We start from the raw sequence: 20,645 nt of genomic DNA, 5'->3' as shown, positions 1-20,645 counted from the left end.
TGCATATGCAGGAGTTGTATCCCGTTCTGCAAAACTGCTCCTCCTGGTATCCTTGTGTGTCACTAAGGGGAGACAGTGTTAACTGGATGGAGACACTTTGCTTGACTTCCCAGTCCTCAGTGCCGGCTCATGCATGAGGCAAAGTGAAGTGACCGCCTCAGGCGGCAGGACCACAGGGGCAGCAGACCTGGCTTCCAATAAATGCTGCTGCCGCACATTCCTTGACGGGTGGGTGTGCCTCCTCCTCAGCAGACGCCTGTCAATGCCACCTCTAGAGCGCCCCCCCCTCTGCCCCTTCGATTCCACTTCAACCATTGGATGAGGTTGACTTGATTGGATTCCCTCAGTTGTTTCCAATGTAGATCTTCACTCACCGCTTCCTCCCTGGTGAGAGAGGAGCACCGTTTTGTGGTTTTCGTTGGGTACCAAAATGTCTTGTGCTGGCCCTGCCAACCCTCAAATGCATTGGGCGGTACTCAAATTTTAAGTTATAAGGTGGGGATGAGAGGCAATGAAGAAGGAAGGAATTTTGTCAGGGTAAAAAAATGGAGCAGTTTCAGGGGACTTTGGAAGGTGCATAAGATGAGGTTGGGGGCTGTAAACAGTATGTAGCTCACCGGCACTTACAAAGCAAAACTGCATCAATTTAATTTGACCAATGCTCTGCAAAATGCAAGCAGAAAGGTTGTTGTAGTGCAGGGTTTTGTATAGTGTAGAAGATCAAGGTGCATGTGTGAGAGAGAGATGGAGACTGAATAAACAAACAGCAGTGAGCTATTGTAAATAATAATTTAATAAATCTATTGAGTGTTGTTAAGATTGGAAAAATTCAGCAGCGGTTTGCAGGCAGTGCAAGAGCAAATGAGGATTCCGTACGTGAGCCAGTGAATATATCTGTAAAACTGTTTCCCGCCCCCCCCTTCTCCTTTCCCAAACAAAAATTACAGAACAGTTTTGTGGAAACATAAACAGTATGATTTAATGAATGATACACTTGAGTTACCAGCCAAACAAAAGGGCATGCTGGTAGCAGCAGGTTATTCGGTTTTATAGAAGTGATTTTCCAGTGTTTTATTGCAGTCTGGGTAACATGAAACTACAAGCAAAATCTGTTACTACAATTCTTCTTGTTGTTGCTTCAAAAGATGGGTTTTAACGGCAAAAGCATCCCATACCACAAGTTCTATTAGCAGTTTAAAAGGGGTTTTCAAGGACGGAACAAATACCTTCAATTTTAAGAAATACAGGAGAGAAAAAGGTTATTTTGAAAGGCAAGGAAAGAAGCCTGCTATAAGGCCAGTGGGCGTGAGTGAGAGGTGGATGAGAACATAAAAATGTGCAGAGACACTGAAAAAGAGAATTGAGGTTTGAAATGTCAGCTGGCAGCTGGGAGTAAGTTCCAGTGGGGCTTACTCTCAAGTAACTGTGTTTAGGATTGCAGCTATAGTTAAGCTTACTTTTCAGTAATTTAATTGGTGTTTTCTTAAAATTGCATTCATATCTGTACCTTTGATGGGCTCTGAGCACACAGAATCCAAGATAATTCACTTGGCTGTCTCCTTGCCTTCAAATTCTTAGGTTCATAGTCTGAGTCCACAAGCCCTTTATATTGGACTCCTGATTTTCCATGTACTCTTTAGGTTCCTATGATTATGTTTTCATATTTAATATGTAGATACCATAACCACTGAGAGAAGTTTGGAAATGTAACATTCCCCAAAGCTCAAAACGCATATAAAGCATAATTGAAATACAAACAAACTCTTAACTTTGGGACTCATAATGCAATAAAGAATAATCTGTTTTTATAAGACTAATTAGTTTTAGCTGAAATGCAGTGCGCTAATTTTGGTTCTTTAACATTTTGGATCTCTTTTTAGATGTGGAGTGTATCTGTGTGCCTTTTTTTACTGTTTAAACAAATACCTCTTCTCTCTTTTTCTGGTAGTGTTTTGTTTCCTATCTGCGATCGGTCTACCTAATGAAGAACAAGGAAGTGTTTGATGTATTCAAGTTACCCATTGCTGAATATGCCCTGTAAGTGCTATTATCCCTAATCATTACGAAAAATGCTAATTAAAAAAATTGGATTGGATGGTGCTGGGAGGGAGTGTGTGATTTCATTTGAACTGCACAAACCAATTTTCATTCCGTGTTTCAAATTAGGAATGAAAGATTGAGTTGCATACATTTTATTTATTTCGTTTTGAAATAGGCATAGGCCACCTCTCATTAGAATAATATGAAAGCTGTGCATATGTGTGTGACACTTGTATAAATATATTTCATGGAAAATGGACCCTGCCTACCCCCATTCCCTTGCTGCCATCCCTTTGTACCTGACCATCTTTGTCCCTTTACATCTCTCCACCAAAGCTCTGTGGCTCAACTGGGCTGCTTCCCTGCTCACATCTCCATCCTTCAGTTCCCCATTCCTCACCTCGCCTGGGTGCTGCTCTCTTGCCTGTATCTCCTGGTTCCCTCCCTATATTGCCTGGGCTGCATCTCTTTCCTCTGGATTCCTCCTCGTCTCCTTGCCTGCCCATCAGAGAATTTCATTGATTCCACATATGTGCTCATAATATGGCCATTTTGGCTAACTCTCCTATCAAGGTTGCAGTTGAGATCATTTTTCATGCCTTTTATCAGCAATCCTTAAAGTGGCCTTCTAAAGAAGGTCACTCTTGTCCCCATACTGCACGTAGGACATGTGTGCTCAGAAAATAGTATGGATTTGTGGATTAAGACAAAATTGAATTGGAAAATCTCTGGCTCTGAGGTCACACTATCTACATCACACGTACGACCATGTTATTGGAAGTTTCCCAGTTCCTTTTTGTTAAGAATCACAACCTCTCCATTCTTTTATTTGCCTGCTTGGTGGGATGCTGCCCAAAATGTTAGAGTCTGTGGTGCGTGGGCGCAATCTTGGCTGCGGCAGTTGTATTGTCAGTTGTGGCTTCATACAGTTTGTTCACTGGCATTTTCCATGTTAAGCCCAGATCAGAGGAAGCATGGAGGAACATTCCCATCAACAATGCTCTTTTGTTTTCTGGTTCCAGAGGAAAGGGACTACACATTAAGAGCCAGCATAAATATCTACCTGTGGCTAAGGCAAAAAATGTGCTTCCTTCATTGTAACCACAGCCCTCATTCTACATAATGAATCCTAATGGCTTAGTCAGTTCAGAAATCTGGGTCTTAATTCAATGGGCTTCCTCTCTCTATGAGCTTTATCAGAACTGCTTACTAGGTGGAATTTTCTGCATACAGTAGGTATTAAAGCCAAGCCTGCACCCACCTTTAAACCCTACCGTTTCGTTCCTGAATACCAATGTGAACGCTTACCATTACATTGTCATTAATAAGTCTGAAACCTGGCTGTGAGAGACACTTTGGAGGAATTGGAATTATTTTAGCAAATTGCTTTCATGCAAAGAACATTTGTTAAGCGTTTTTAAGGCAAGGTGGTAGAAGGGCAATATCTACAAACTGCCAAGAAGAAAACATAGTGGACACATCAGATGGCATTTCAAGATACGATGTGAATCAAATTCTTCTCGGAAACCAGAATTAAAATTTTGCCCTTCAAAACACGCATCCATTATTCTGGTGTTGACATGCCAGATAAGGGTGCTTGATGTAAGCTTGCTTCCTACAACTCAGCAGTTAGCACTTTGAAAATGCAACTGCTTGAGGGACAGATTTTAGAGGTATCTGTTACAAAATAGTTTTATAGTATCTTAAACTGAAACACACACACACACCAGATTCTCCCTTGTGTCTCACAATATGTGTGCATAGATGAGAGCAACCAGTTTGGAAAACCTCTTGTACGCAAGATCGTGTGAACCATGGGGTGGATATTGAAAAGCACAGGATTGGGTCCTTAATAATCATTGGCCCAGTTCAGATGTAACATTCCTAGTTTGCTGAACCACAGCATAGTTTGTAGAAGATAAGATTAAGGGGAGATTGTTGAGCTGCCTTCAGATATCTGAAGGCTGTTGCATAGAGAAGATGGAGAAGATTTTTTCCCTGTTGCTCCAGAGGGCAGGACTACAAGCACAGGTGGAAATTGTAAGGAAGCAGATTTTGGCTAAATGCCAGAATAAACTTCCTGATGGTAAGAGCTATTAGACAGCAGGAAAGATTGCCTCCAGATATGGTGGGTGTTCTTTCACTGGAGGTATTGAAGCAGAGACTGGAGGGTCTTCTGTCAGGGATGGTGTAGTTGCGTTGCAGATCGTGCCTAAAGCAGAGGGTTTGATTAGACAACCTCTCAAGGTTCCTTCCAACTTTGTGATTCTAAGTCTGGAATGAGAACTACCTTCTTGTTCCTCAATTCATGCACAGGTTTCTGTTCCAACGTAGATTAAAAACTCTGGGTGGAATTCAACACCACACTCTTCCAGTCATTTTGTCTGCACAAGCGTTGCAACATCTAGATGGAACCGCTGATAGGGCAGGTAAACTCAATCTCGCCCTTTGGTTTCCCATTGTGTTCGAAGTAAGGAACTGTGATTTGATGTTGGTTTACTAACTAGCAACTTAAAAGCACAGTTTTGACAGAATGTGCACTCCAGTTACTGAAAACAGACACGTAAACTAATGTTTTTCTAAATATTTTGAATTTGGGGATATGTGTGTGTGTGTGTGTGTGTGTGTGTGTATATATATATATATATATATATATATGCGCCTGTTTCTTCCCGTAGCTGCACCCACCTGTTTTCCCCTGACAGACGAGTGCTTAGAGATACTTAGACACAGACCGTATGTGTGCAACTTACTATTCTATTCAAGGCATAAGTCAAATGCTGGAACAGGAGGAAAAATAAAGTAGGATGTCTAATGCTCCCCTAAACATAAACTTAGATCTAAGCATTAGTCATGGGTGGGGAGCGTTTGGCCCTCCCAGATATTGTGGACTCCGACTCCCATCAGCCCCAGCCAACGTGGCCAATGGTCAGGGGTGATGGGGTCCAGCAACATAACAAAAGCCACAGGTTCCCTACTGTTGCCTCCTCAGATCTCATGGAGGAAGACAGCTCTCAGTCACCCCAGAATTGTCTCCTCCCCAGGAATTTCACATCTCACATCCAGATGGTTTTCACTCCAAGATATGGGTGCCATCTTCCTCAGTGGTGGGAACACAGGGAACTGGCTTATATTGAGTTAACACCCTTGCTCTCCCTTGTTCCTTATTGTTTGTACTGACTGGCAGCTGCTTTGTATGGCTTCAGACATTTTGAGATTCTGGGAACGGAACTTGGAATGTTTTGCATGCAAAGCATGAGATCTGCCACACAGCTACAGCCTAGAGCACACTATATATTGGTCCAGAACATACAAGGTTTGTGTCAAAAGGTAATACCGTCAAATTCTCCCAGCTATGTGAATCCCTTGTTGCAAAAAGTAATGTGTGGCCATTTTATTATCAGCTAATATTCCTTTGCCTTCCAGTGTCCACATTTAAATTCTGTATAAGCTCATATTCTGTTTTAATCATTACGCTCTTGGGGATTAGCAAGAGTTTATCTTTTGATATTAAAATGGTTCCAAATTCATTGTCTTGCCTCCATTTCCTGAAAGGGTGATGGTTTCAGTTGCCCATATGTCCTCCCCCCTCTCTCCCTCTGAAATAGCGAGCACAGTTCTATCAAATCGTGCAGAGACTATATGCAGTTCTGCAGTAATTAATTTGAGAGTGGAGCCAGAGAGAGACCAATAGGTCTCTGGCAGATAAGTGCCTGACGAAACATTTCAGGATTCTTCTCATAGAAATCTAATTTTGAACTCCCTCACCCTTTTCTTTGGTTTGAAAGCATCTTGCTATTTTCCATCTCAGCTTACAAATGAAATGCTTAAAAAATGTGCCCAGTAGCGCTTGAAAAGATTGTGCGCATAGCAAAGCCCAGTTTCATTCATGACTATTTTACATGATTCTTCCACTAGAGGGGAATGGGAAGCTGTGCTCCACAATTATTGAATTAAATGGTGTCTGGAATATAAAATAAAGATCCTAAAGAAATTTTGCTCTGGCCTTTTTCTTATGTTAAAAGGGAGAGCTGAAGGGAGAAAATTAGGTTGGGATTCCAAAGCATTCACTGGTCCATTACAGTTCAGATAATCGGTATGGCGACTCCCCACAGTTCTCCCCAGCTGTGTATGGCCTTGAGCATTGTGGCGTCAGTCTGAAGCAGTCATCTGGTTATAGTTTATTATAGGATTAAGCTGATGCATGAGCTAGTTTCCATATCTTGAAGCTTGTATGCCAGCTGCAGACCCTGCTCCGTGAGAGAGATTGACTGGCCATGGTTATCCATGCTCTGGTGACTTCCAGGTCAGGTGTCCAACCTTTTCAGACCCAGGATCCAATTTTAACCCAAACATGCCTTTGGGGTCCCATCTCTTAATCTTTAAGATGCACGTATTCACTTGGTGGTAGTGCTCCTGCTGCAACCCACCTTGGATGAGGCTGCGGCCAGCTATTGAGTCACGGCCGACCAATTGAAAGCCAGTGCCAGATGCTACTGTAATGTGTTCTACGCTGGGCTGCATTTGAAGGTTGTTCAGTCCCAAGTAAAGCTGCTAGGCTACTAACTGGGACCAGTGGCCAAAACCATATGTCTCATTAGTCTTAGAACAACTTCATGGAATGCTGGTTTGTTTCTGGGCTCGATTCAGAAGTATAAATAAGCATATAAAGTATATAAATAAGTATTCCTTGGGAAGAAATCTGCAATGGGAGTGATCGGACCTGAAGCCGGGGGGGGGGAGGGGGAGAAAAAGCCACTCAGCCTGCCAATATTTGCCTTTGTGAAGTGAAAGAGCAAGCTGTCATTCCCTCCCTGCAGCATGCAGTTAAGATTGAATATGCCCAGACCCTTTTGGACTCAGGTATCCAAGAGGAGTCAGCCCTGCACCTTACGCTGGACATAAATCTTTGCTTCGCAAGTTTCCATTAGCAATGGTTTGCACTGTGGCTGCTTCATGTCTTAACATTCTAAGGTAAATTGGGTTTTTGATAACAGCTGGACTGCCTGTGTGAATGCTAAATCTTTTTGGTTGCACATTAAAAAAAGATAATGTGTAAGATATGTGTAAGGTATGTCTGTGTGTACATTTCATATGAAGGTTCATTTTGTGTGATGAAAGGAAGAATTATGTTCACAAGAAGGGGTTTGGGGAGCTCTTTACATCTGCACTAATTGGCTGTGCCCTGTTCTTTTCTTCACTTCTGCTGGCTCGAGGATGAATTTGTCTCCTTAACATAGTTAGAATATTACCTGCTGAAGCAGAGATATTCGTGTGTATTTTTAGCTAAAACATGAGTTGTACTTTATCATCTCCATGCCTATTGTTTTTGTATTTTGTGTCATCAGATATATTGGTGTTGAATTAAATTTGTGGGTTTATTAGAATTTTTGTTGCAGGGGTAACTTTTCATATTGTTTTGCCTCTGCAATTGTATTTTGCTTTTGTATGATGATAACTGTTGAGCTTCTGTTTGAAGGGGGAAATGGAGTACAAACAGATGATCAACTGAATAGTTATGATTAATCTGTCTCATATCGGTTGCTGGGAATCACAAATAGGGAGAGAGCTGTTGCACTCCTGTCTTGCTTGTAGGCATCCCATAAGCATCTGGTTGGCCACTGTGAGAAGTGGATATCGCACAAGATGTGCTTTTGGTTGATCCAGCAGAGGGCTTCTCGATGTTCTTCTATATTATCTTGGATGAGAGCAGTGTAGGAGAAGGGCATTTATATTACTTAATTTAATTTATATTACTTAATTTAGCGTATAAAGATTTATACGCTGCTTGGTTGTAAGAAAACTTCTGAGTGAATTACAACAATATAACATGAAACATTAAAATTATCAATAAAACAGGGAGTTCCAAAGTGTAGGTGTTGCCACACTAAAATACTGATTTCTTACAGGTGTAGAGTAAGTGTTGTGTAGGGCCTGTAACAGTGACAGTTCTCTCACTGTTTTTGGACTACAGTTCCCATCATCCCTGACCACTGGTCCTTCTAGTTTGGGATCATGGGAGTTATAGTCCCAGAACAGCTGGAGACTCAAGTTTGGGAAACTGCTGTAGCATTTAAAGCAGGGATGAGGGACCTGTTGTTGGGCATGGCCAGAGGTCAGGTTTGATGGAAGTTGGAGTCCAGCCATATCTGGCGGACCACAGGTTCCCCACTCTTGATATGAACACAAACACCTAGTTAGTGTTTCAACCAGGGCACCAAAAACGAAGTCAAGGGTTGAAAGCAGTAAAGAAGTCCTGACTTGTTGTTACAGAAATAAATTATAAAAAAGCCATGCATACTGGTGAGAGTTTTCTTTTATGTGCTCTAATGCAAGGTTTCCCAAACTTGAGTATCCGGCTGTTTTTGGACTACAATTCCCATTATCCCTGACCACTGATTCTGCTATCTCGGGATGATGGTTGTAGTTCAGAAACAGCTGGAGACCCAAGTTTGGGAAGTCCTCCTGTAATGTAGAGGAATGCATTTTAAGCCTTAAGGTAGGGAGCCCTGTTCTTAAGTATTATGTGTCTCTGTTTTTATAGCTCTCTTGGGCTTGCAGTGGCCCCTCGTGTACGATTTCTTCAGAAGTTGCAGAAGAAAACGCCTGAGGATGAGCCTGAAAAAGAAAGACCATTGCAGCAAACAGATGAGCCCCAAAATGCCCCCTTTTCTGTAAGCAACGATGACGTAGAGAAATGCAGAGCACTCTTCAGCGAAACAGCCGTGTTGGGAGGAGATGAGGACATAGCACTCTCCAGCAAAGATAGCGAAACCGAGGACGACGCATCACAGACTCAGACCGAGACTGAAGAGGAGCCCATAGCGGTCAAGGGTTCGGAAGCTGAACGCCTGCAGTTCTTTGAAGAGGGCGATAGTGATGACGATGACACTAAGGATCTCAATGTGCTGACGGTGAAACGGCGGAATGTCTTTGGCTTGGAACCAGGAGAAAAAGTAGCACCAGTAAGTTTTTTTCCTTTCCTTAAAAGTTTGATTTTGTTGCTATTTTGTTGATGTAACTCAAGAGTTAGGTGGCATGGTGCCCTCCATACATCTGCCATCATTCCTGATGATTGGCTGGGCTAATGGGAGTTGTAGGCCAAAACAGGGAAGTGTCTCCCATGCCTATTTTTGCATGTGTACAGGACCATTCGACAGGTTATTAGGGATGGAGGACAATTTAATTTGGTCTGCATTTGAAAGCAGTTTGACCAAATTTGCGTTCACCGGACTAGTAGATACACAGCTATCCTTCAGATTGCCCACATCTCTGGGTTTTGTGGTGCAAGCCCATCTTTTTTTAAAAAAAGCATATAAAAGGGGAAAATGTATTTTCAAGTGCAAATTTTGGTGCATTTTTCCCCTTTAAAGTTCCTTGAAACATCACTGAATGAACTTATAATTGGGAACATGCAAAGCAGACATTGCTCTGTCCATCTCTACAGATTACAAATCGAGAATGATGCTCATGGGCCTTCCCCCCCCCAACACATCCAGAAGTGCTTGTTTCCAAACACTTTTAGTTTCTTTGTTCAAAATGTTTTCTGTGGGCACTGACACATGAACTGTGTGTGTGTGTGTGTGTGTGTGTGTGTGTGTGTAAGACAACTCAGATTTTTCTCTGTGAAAAGCAGGATTTGGTGACCTATATAAATCATTCAGACTAGTAAGATTTGCATATATTTTCTCATTTTGATGACTTCATTCTGCATGTGCTAATCAGAGTGGCAAAGGCTACAGCATCACCTACTACTTTCAAGTCAAACTTCATTGCTTTAGTGGGCTAGAAACTTCCTTTTCCTTGCCCCACCTCAAAAAATATCAGGTTCCTCACAAAGTTATGGTTTAGGAACTCTGGGAGCATTCCATCGTGGAAGCACATTACCTAATGTTAATATGGCTAATATGGCTCTAAAAATAATTTCTCTAATCTCATGGCAGCCAGCCAACCAGCCCCTGAGCAGAAGCAAAACCTATTCACTGAGGCCTCCTAGGGAAACGCTGCTTGCACGTAATCCATATTATCCAGCATTTGGCTATGACAGTTCCCAGTGGCCAAGAGGAAGAGTTGTGAGGAAAATCATAAGAACAGCTTGTTGGATCACGCTAGTGGTCACTCTAGTCCAGCATCCTGTTCTCACAGTGCGCTACATTGCAAAGCCTTTATTACTAACTACGCAAACAGAAAAGAAATAAACATCCTCTCTCTGTGAGAGCAGAGAGCAACTGAAAAAGAAAGGAAGAGGAAACCAGTAACATCACATCCGTCTCCTGTCTTCTGTGAGACTTCCAACAGTCTGGAATCCCAGGAATGTAAACAGAGTCCTGTGACTCCAAGAGCACTGCACAGTGGCAACACACAGAAACTAACATCAAATACCTGTGTGGAGCCAGCAAGCAGGACATGAATGTAGCAGTACTCTCCCCTTCTTCTGCTTCCAAAAATTGGTACTCATAAGCATACTGCCTCGGACAGTGGAAGTAGAACACAGCCATCATGGTTAGTAGCCACGGATAGAATTGCCCTCCATAAATTTGTTTAATCCTCTTTTAAAGCCATCCAAGTTGCGGACCATCAGTGTCTCCTGGGGTACCTTTTTTTTTTAACTCTTTCCAACAGCTCGATTATGTGGTATAACATCTCAAAATGTTATTTGTGTTAATATAAGTATTCATCATAGACTTTGTTTTTTCCAAGGCTTTGGCTTTCAGGAATTCTTCCAATAACCGGGTGGCATATTGCTTATTAAAGCACAGTGTTAAAGGTTTATATTCTCCTATTTTCAGCACTCTCGTAGATATTTGGATCTTGGTATTGCTTTAAGAATGAAGAGATGATACAGCTTTTGTTTCATTAGAGAAAAATAGGCACTGTAGATTTGACGCATAAAAAGCATACAACATAAGTTGTACTTTGTGCTTTCAACTTGCGATTCCTTTATTCTTCCCTTTTGAAAAGTTTTAATTGGCGATATGCATTGGTGAGAACATTGACCCGCTTTATTTTTCTTGAGGTAGATGAGTGCATGGAATCATCTTCGCTGAGAAAAAATAATTGTCTAAATGGGGAAAATACGTATTATGAAATACATAAAAGGCCAGAAAGGTTCAGCTCATGAGCTTGCACTGAAGGATTAAGGAAGAAACTCATGTTCTTTATGGCTTTTTACTATGGGAGAGTTTGGCTTAGCTTTTGGGTGCTTGCCTCCTATGAATGAGAGCATGGAATGAAGTAAGGTTCAAAATGGTACTGAAAATAAATAAATAAGTGCAACTTTAATAATGCAACAGGCTCAACACATGTCCCTGGAAATGTTCCAGTTACTTGAGTTCCAGAAAACCAGCATCTAATAAGCTCGAGAGAGTTTTTCAGTGGAAATCGCACAATAAATTGATATTTTTTGTGCACCTGGGGAACGCTTCATCTGAAACTTGCTGGACATTTTACCATAGTATCATTTTGCGGCTTGCCACTTTGGGTGGGTGGGTGGGGCTTGTACTTGGTGTCTCCCACCCTCTTTTCCCTCTCCCTTTTTTCATATGAATGACACAGTCATCTGAACCTATGCCTATCTAAGGTAGGGGTGAGAAATTGAGAATACAGATATCGGGAGGAGCCTATTTACCTCACTGAACAGGGATGGGGAATCTTCATCTCAATCCTGTAGCCTACATTTGCCCCACCAGCCTTCCCTATTTGACCCGTGAGATTGTTTTCCCTAAACCATACCTGCCTCCCTTGCATCTGATATCATGTTGGGTATCACACTTGGTCACCATCTTCCCCTCATCCCCAGGGGTCAACTTTAACAGGTGGGTAGGACGCCTCACCTGTCAATCACCTGATCTCATTATAATACCAGTTGATTGGCAAGTGAGCGGTCCCACCAGCTTGTCAAATCTGGCCAAGTAGTGGGAGGTAAAGATCTGGTCTGCTAGGCTAAAAACATTTCCCTCCTCCGAATTTAAACTTCAGAACAGGGAAACATAACGAGGTAAATTTGTGGTATCTTCCTCAGTGATTTTTCACGAAATGTCTGGCCCATGAGGTAATTTTTACATTGCAGAGTGGGGTCAGGTGGAGAGCCTTGACACTTCTTTCAGAAGTAAGAGAAACTGCAGAGATACGCTGCTGCATGTCAAAACTAGCTTCTTCTATTTTTAGCCTTTAAGAAAAATCAGTTCCATTTGGCACATATTTTTCTTACATTGACATCTCATTTACTAAGTTGTCATGGAAGCAACAAGTTGCTTTATTTATTTTGTGGGTTTTTTAAAAGCCTGTGCTCTCTTTCCCCACCAACAATCTGTTGGAATTGGTCTTGAAGTCAACACTATTATGGGTTGCCATTGTTCTGATAGTCTGCTGAGAAAAGCAGAATTTTGTCTTTATATGGATTTGGAAAGTGCTTCTTTGTTTAAAAGGCGAGCTATTTCCTCTATTTCATGTTGGTTGTTATGTGTCAGGAAGTTCTACAGTTGGCCAGCTTACTTACAAAGAGCCCTTAAAAGGGTTCCAGTTCAATTTTAAGTAGTTGTGATAGTGTAATAGTTAATTTACATAATACTAAAAAGTAGAACCAACAAGTAAACAAAGAAACAAAATAAACTCTAAACCCCATATCATAGTTTTTCTGAAGGAAGCATGAGGCAGCCAGAAGGAAAATTCCCCATCTTCCTTGCCTGCTCCAAGGTGGGCCCCCTAATCACCCCTGGTTTTCAGGCTGTGGATCTTTACAGCATTAGTTATGTCCGTTCTTCAAAATTTAGGTAATAATGACCCTAGGAATTGCTTACATCAGTTTCATTTCCCCTCATCTGAAAATATCGGCTTTCTTCTATAGTGGATTTATCTCAAGGACTTTGCCTTTAGATCGCAGTGCTGACTGACTTCATTTTCCTGTAATAAGGGAAATGTGATTACTTAAACTGCACTGTCCAAGTCTATCACAAATTGGAGTTTATAAAAGGTATGTGACTTTCTTAGAACTACTTGTCTGTGTTATTGAATGTTGAATTTATTTAAGTTGACAGCTAAGGTTAGAATGCATATGGAAAGAGACAGTTCAAATAAAATGAACTATTTTATTAGTCACAGAGCTTCAGCCAGTCCTTTAAATTTCTCTGAACTACTGTGTGCCCTTTCCCCTCTTTTTTTGCATTCCCTCTCTCCCTTTATTTGAAACTGCAAATGAAGACCAGAACTGTGGCTTTGTACTTGGCCTGTTAGAGCAGAGACAGACCTGTGACTGAAGGGAGAAGGGTCTGAAGTCTTGGGGGACAGGTTTAAAGCTGAGGTTGAATGCTGTAAGTGGGGGATCAGCTACTTCTGTCTTAAATGACATAGTAAGGCAGTAAAGATGGAAGTGAGAGCTGGACCATAAAGAAGGCTGATCGCCAAAGAATTGATGCTTTTGAATTCTGGTGCTGGAGGAGACTCTTGAGAGTCCCATGGACTGCAAGAAGATCAAACCTATCCATTCTTAAGGAAATCAGCCCTGAGTGCTCACTGGAAGAACAGATTGTGAAGCTGAGGCTCCAATACTTTGGCCACCTCATGAGAAGAGAAGACTCCCTGGAAAAGACCCTGATGTTGGGAAAGATGGAGGGCACAAGGAGAAGGGGACAACAGAGGACGAGATGGTTGGACAGTGTTCTCAAAGCAACAAACATGAGTTTGACCAAACTGCGGGAGGCAGTGGAAGACAGGCGTGCCTGGTGTGCTCTGGTCCATGGGGTCATGAAGAGCCAGACATGACTCAACAACAACAACAACAAAGGCAGTAAAGTGGTTTGGATGTAACACCAACCCATAGTTTAGTGCAGGGGTTGGCAAAGTTTTTGTGGCTTGGGGCGGTTCACGGTCCTGCAGACGCTGCATGTGCAAACACTATTTCTGGCACTTTTTCCGGCACAGAGGAAGCATGCACAGCTTCCCATTGGCTGCAGGAGCTTCCTGCAGCCAATGGGAAGCTGGACAGCATCGCAGAAGGCGGTCCCTGCTCTGCTCCGCACCGGTTTAGCGCGGCGCACGGGAACCAAACAAGCGGGCTGCGGAGGTCCCCGAGTGGGCGGCAGGCATCCATGGGCTGGTTAAACGACCCCCATGGGCCGCTTGTGGCCCATGGGCCTTAGGTTGCCGACCCCTGGTTTAGTGGGACAAGGATGAGTTGCAAGGAACTTTTAGTTTGTTCACTCTCCTCAAGGAAGAGGAGGAGTTCCAAAGCTTTTGCTTCTATTTTACATTAACTATAGGTTGCCTTGTTACCTGAATCCGACAAATTGTATTTAATCTTAATTATTTAAATGAACTATTTAAATCTTAACTGTTTAAATGAACAAACTACAAGCCATAGTTTTTAAGAAGCTGACAACAAACCACAGTTAAGATTAACATTACACCCCAACCTCAACTGTAGTTAATCTAAAACAGAAGCATAAGTTTCTGATTTCCTTGAGTTTAGGCTTGGCTCATCCTTGTAATTCAAGGTTTCCCATTTTGTGGAAACCGGGCTGATGTCTGTTGCTTGGACATCAACATGAACATCAGCTTGATGACTATACAGAATGATTGGTTGTTAATTGTGTCTGAGGTGGTATGGAGAGGTGTTGCTTTTGGGAAGGCCAATTCACACAATGCCAGTTATCACTGACTGAAAACGAAGTGATGAAAATACAGTTGTTGATGTTCAGTGGTTTGCTTGGAAATGCTGCTTGCTTATAACTTTCCATTGAATGACTCCTAATGGACCTATTCGTTTCCTCTTTTGAAAACTCTACAAGAACACACAAGTTCCATAAAAGCAGAATGTGTTATGTGGGCTTTGCAAAAAGGAGAACTCGTTCTTTTGAAAAGGTGGCTCTGCGGCTGTGCTGTTTTAATGAGAGGAATCCTTCCATTGCTGAAAATCTGCAGAGTGTTTTTGTTGTTGTTGTTGTTGTCATGCTTTTTTATGCTAAATTGAAATTATAATGGAGTGTTTTATTTCCTAAAAAGTACAGATCACTCAAACAGTAAAATGTTAGCAAAAAGAATCTGTCTTGAATTTTTTATGGCCTGGTAGTTAGATGCAGTTACAGCTGAGCAGCAGGAGGGGTCTAAGGCTCCAGGCAGATATCCTCAGCTTGTTTCAAGCTCTTGAGAGGGATGGAGGAGCATGTGGCAGGATGTGGTAATTTCACATTGAAACTAGTCTTCCAAGACTAGTAAATTGAGGCGGTCGCCAGCTAGTAACAAAAGTGAGCTTTCAGAATGGTGGTGGTTGTATAGAACATAGTTTGCACCCAGAAGATTTATGGTCTGAAGGGTTACTCATCTGAATAAGGTGGATAATCAAATAAAAAAGGAGTCATGCTCCCCTCTTTGATGTGGTTCCACCCCCCCTACCCTTCCATGTGGGAATCCCTTGCAGGCAACCAGAGTGCCTAGAGACAGACAGTCAGGTTGTGTATCCATAGCAGTGACCAGGTCAGAAATGACTGCTAGGAAGAGCGTAGAGAGAAGAAATACCATGGTGCCTCTGCACCAGCGAAATCAGATGCCTTTATCTGCCCCAGCTGCAGCAAAACATGTCTCTCCCATTTCGGCCTCTACAGCCACAGCAGGCACTGTAATTCTCGCAACTCCCAATGGCCATTCCATTGTCTCTTGAGACAGACGGATGCCGACAATACTCCTCTGAGTTCGTTTTTTGGGAGGTCGAATGTGTAGGAACCTGCCCCATCTCACCCAGCATCCTGTTCTCACAGTGGTCGATCAGAGCCTTTCACAGACTCCATTACTGTCGCCCCAAAGAATCATGGTGACAGCATTATAACATCTTGACCCTGATTCTTCAGTAACCCACTTTTTCTCGATGAAATGCATTTGTCACACTTTTAGAGCATTTAATAGAATTTAGGTTTTGGTAGTTTCTTGGACATGTTCGGAAAATCTCAGGAGGAGAATAACTAATGAACAGAAGTGGTTTCAAAGCCAGGTAAAGTCCCTCCCCCACTTTGGTTCATCCTGATGCCATTTTGACATATCATGCAAGTCGCACCAAGCCCTTTCAGAGTTGTGCTGCTTGGATTGTGTATAAAAACTGCCAGAACCAAACACGCACCCTCCTTGACCAGCATCGCAGCAACCTTGGACACAGCAGCACCCACACAGCTGATGCTAAGTGTAAGTGGGACCTAAGTTTCTGGATAAGTGGTAAATCTTAGGATTTGTCCTCACTTGTGGAGGGCCTTAATGCTATTTATAGTAGAGTCTATGGGTAAAAGTATAACAATGGTGGTGAATTTTTAAAATGGCAAGGGAAATTACTAGGAAGAAGTAATCATAGGAATACAAAGCCTCACGGCCTTTTAAATATGCAGTGAGTGGGGCAAAGGATGCAACAACAGTATGTAGGAGGAATACGTAGGACTCGAGCAAGAGGAGCAACTAATTGAAATGTTGAATGGGGGAAATGTGATGAAGACAGCCCTACCAATTAAATAAAGCTTTAAAAAACTTACGAAACACGTATTTCCTTGACAGACTTTCTATAACTCTATTAAATATGGGAAAGAGAGAGTAGGAGTTGGTGATGTATTTTGATGGAATAATGAAAAGAGAGAAATTGTTGGCTTAAATATTGGGCATACAATCTAACAAGGCAAGTGATTTTTGTTTTTCAAAGCAGGCAGAATCTCAGCCTGCCACATCGGCGTGTAGCTTCTAAACCTCAGGTTGTACACAGCAATCTGTTGGCATCCATCTGTGTTAAGAGGCAGTGGAAGAGAGTGCCTTCAGGGGTGAAGTCAAACTGTTGGAGAGTTCCAGCGCCTGCTGTGGCTGCAGAGACCAATACGGGAGAGACATGTTTTATTGCAGCTGGAGCAGATGAAAGTGTCCGATTTCGCTGGTGCAGGTGCATCATATTGTTTCTTTTCTCTGCGCTCCTCCCGGCAGTCATTTCTCCTCTGGTCATTGCTGTGGATACACAGAAAACAACCTGACTTTCTCCAGGCACTGTGGTCACCTGCAAGGCAGAGTTAATGTTGCCAGCCTTCAGGTCATGTTTGCAGACATCGTTATAACACAGAGTTGGTCTGCCAACAGGCCTGGTGCCCGGAGCCAGCTTCCTCTAAAGCTTGGGGATCCTGCCATCTTCCATTCTATGTACAGTCATACCTCGGGTTGAATATTCTTCATGTTGAGCGCATTCGAGTTGTGCTCCACGGCAACCCGGAAGCAACAGAGCATGTTACTTTCAGGTTTTGCCGCTCGCGAATATGCAGACGCTCAAAATGATCTCACGCGTATGCGCAGAAGTGGCGAAAAGCGACATGCGCATGCGCAGACGTGCCATCGCTAGTTACGTTTGCTTCTGGATGCGAACGGGGCTCTGGAACAGATCCCGTTCGTATCCAGAGGTACCACTGTACATGACTAAGCCAGCCTAAACATCATTGAGGAGGAAGTGTGAACATGCTGGGAAGGTGGGTTTGGAAGAGCACATATTTGTTTGAGACCCTGTCCTTGCCTTGTGATGCCTCAAATCTTCCTGACACAGTGCAGATGGAAGTCATTGAGGATTCGCTTCTGGCGGGCATAAGTTGCCCATGACTCACTTCTATAAAGCCGCATTCTCAGCTCACAAGCCTGGTAGACCTTCATCTTGGTATTGGTCATCAGCACCACATTCTACCATACTGTTCTGATTGCTGTCTTCTGTGATGTTTCTGCTGCTTTAGAAGCACCGAAGTGAACTCTCCGGGGTTCAAGCCTGGGCAGTGAGCCCAGATGACAAGGCACACACCTTGTTTCGGTCTTGTTGATGTAATCCAAAGGAAAGCAAAACAGAACATTTGGCACCAGCTTGTCTGCAGGAGTTGCCGGAAGGAGGTGAACAAGGCACCATCCAACCGCCTCATGGACTCCACTCCAGATTTAATAATAATTTTTATCAGTTTTCAATTGCAATCTAATAATATCCTCATTATAACAATACCAATTTATAATACAATTAATAATACCAATCATTCAAATACCAAATTATATAATTTAGATAAAGTTGGTCCCCCACGTGCTAGATTTGATGGATTGATTATTTGCTTTATTTCTGTGTTCCAAAATCTTATTAATTTCCATTATATTCCAGTCATAATAATAATCCCTTATACAACAACTGCAATATTAATAGCTTCTATTCGTGTTGACACATTAAATGATTTATAAAGCTATAACTGAGAAACTCAAACTATATCCTTGTTCTTTCTGTGTGTGGCAATTCTTCTGTCCATGGTGTTTACAGTGGTACCTCAGGTTACAGACGCTTCTGGTTACAGACTCCGCTAACCCAGAAATAGTACCTCGGGTTAAGAACTTTGCTACAAGATGAGAATAGAAATCGTGCAGCAGTGGCGCAGCAGCAGTGGGAGGCCCCATTAGCTAAAGTGGTGCTTCAGGTTAAGAACAGTTTCAGGTTAAGAACGGACCTCCAGAATGAATTAAGTTCTTAACCCAAGGCACCACTGTATTCCTGTACTTGTAAGATATTATGTCTTTCTTTCCCCCAGTTGTTGCTGTTATCCAGCATGCCTTGGGCCGAGCTGATATCCCATTGTTGTTTCAGAAATTTCTCCATCGCTCCATCCTGTGCTTCGTTGTTTTGCAACTTTAACAACAGCTGCAAAAGTCACTCTGTCCCAATATCCTCTCCAGATTTATGTAGTGTTTACTCCTTGACCTTTTATTCTCCCGAAGATGTCCTGCAAGGCAGTGGATAGAGATTATTCCTCAGGATTTACTCCCAAAGCCTTTCCTACAAATGCATATAGCTGCAAGACAGTGGAGGTTTAAGGTCAGAGGTTTCCTTCTCCTAGGTGGACTACTTTTCCAGGTAAATGAGCCCCGTCTACAGGGAAATGAATTCCCTCTACTTCAAGAAAAATCCTCCTTAGAATGCATCTCCATCTTTCAAACCATCAGTGTTGGTCCCCCCCCCCCTTTCATTTTTGATCAGATATTTCAGGCATTCCTGCTTCATCTTTCTCAAGAAAGGGAGCTTGTTAAAGCTGGCTGCTTTGAACCATGCTACCTGCAAAATGTTTGTAGAAATAGATGGATGGATTGGTAGATAGTTTAGAGGTTTATTTTTCTCTCTCCTCCATGCTGTTAGATGCTTGGTTGGCCAGCAGTGTTAATTGATCTTACAATCAGCCTAGCATTTCTTGCTTCTTATGATGTGGAAAGAATAATTCATATTTAATTTAATTTTTTTTTGATATCTTTATCAAAGTATTTCTCAAGCTGTGTAGTGTCCTTTGTAGAGAGGTTCAGTTCCTACTGGGGAGCAGATACTTGCTGTCAGATTAGATAAAGCTTTTAAGAATGTTATCTGCAAGCTGATGGAAAAAGATTATTTCAGGTAATAATTCATCAGGTGTTTTTGTATGTGAGAGAGAGACTGAAAGAGAGTGGTACATCTAGACACCGTTAAAAACATAAGAATGTGACTTCTTAATGAGTGAGGTTTTGAAAAATTGTTCAAAATTACAGGCAACTCTGTGTTTGCAAGTTGGTTGTATTCTGGGTCATCATTCATCAGCAGTCGTGCATAAGCCCATTCTGCCCCTGCCCCATTCCTCTGCCTTCTGTGGCCCAAAGCAGCTCACACATTGACGGTGGTCTGCAAAATGGTTGTTCCCTGTATGACAGGTTGTATCCAATGTTAGCAGATGAACATGACTAACTTAGGTACAATGATTTCAGTGGATCTAACTCTGAGTAGAACTTAGTTGGAAAAATCATTGTATCTTGTAGATGGAATAATAATTAGCTCGAAATAACCTGTTTATGACCACAGTTGGGCTTTAAGGAATAAGTATGTATAAATTGCCTTACTGCATTTGATGAAGGCCCATCTAGTCAGGCATTAATCTTCTGCCGTTGGTCCATCATTTGCTTCCAGAAGCTTAAAGCAAGTCACAATATGGGATCCCAGTGGCATGGGATCCCATTCTGTTATTTATTCTTCTCTTAACACTTTGCAAATGTGTCCAAGATACTACAAAAAACTGTATTCCCTCAAAGGCCTTAAGGTGTGATACTTCCATTTCATTAAATCCATATACTGTAGTGAAATCAGCTGCCATCGTTGTTCAAAGAGGCCAAGTAAAGAGATGTGGGTTGGGACATCAAACTCAGAAGAACAACTCTTGTTGTTCAATTAATTTGTATTTTTGATACTGTTTTGACATGAATTTGGCTTTAACTTGTTTTGAGAGAAAGAAATGTTCATTCTCATATTTTATATTAATTGAGTTGCTTTTGGTTAAATTGCTTTCTGTTAGCAGATTTGGACTTCACTTGCAAAGGAAAAGCAGGATATTAGCAATGAATGAAATGAGATATATAGACTTGATTTAGGTTGCTCACAAGTAGTATATACCATCTGCTTAGTCGTTTAGTCACGTCCGACTCTTTGTGACCCCATGGACCAGAGCACACCAGGCACTCCTGTCTTCCACTGCCTCCTGCAGTTTGGTCAAACTCATGCTGGTAGCTTCAAGAACACTGTCCAACCATCTTGTCCTCTGTCGTCCCCTTCTCCTTGTGCCCTCCATCTT

At 42.2% G+C, this 20,645-nt stretch overlaps 1 protein-coding gene across 1 annotated transcript in view; it reads left to right on the top strand.

Annotated features, from left to right (window-relative positions):
- DDX10 (DEAD-box helicase 10) overlaps positions 1-20,645 on the top strand; it is a gene marked incomplete at its 5' end in the record, with an annotated part of 164,062 nt that overhangs the window by 45,107 nt on the left and 98,310 nt on the right. Inside the window, 2 exon segments of the mRNA XM_083499413.1 lie at positions 1,949-2,037; positions 8,585-9,005. Of these exon segments, the coding sequence (XP_083355539.1) occupies positions 1,949-2,037; positions 8,585-9,005 (510 nt within the window).

This window comes from Podarcis liolepis (assembly GCF_965112155.1).
Source record: "Podarcis liolepis genome assembly, chromosome: 4".
NCBI classification, from domain to species: domain Eukaryota; kingdom Metazoa; phylum Chordata; class Lepidosauria; order Squamata; family Lacertidae; genus Podarcis; species Podarcis liolepis.
This window is presented reverse-complemented; position numbering and strand designations above follow the sequence as displayed.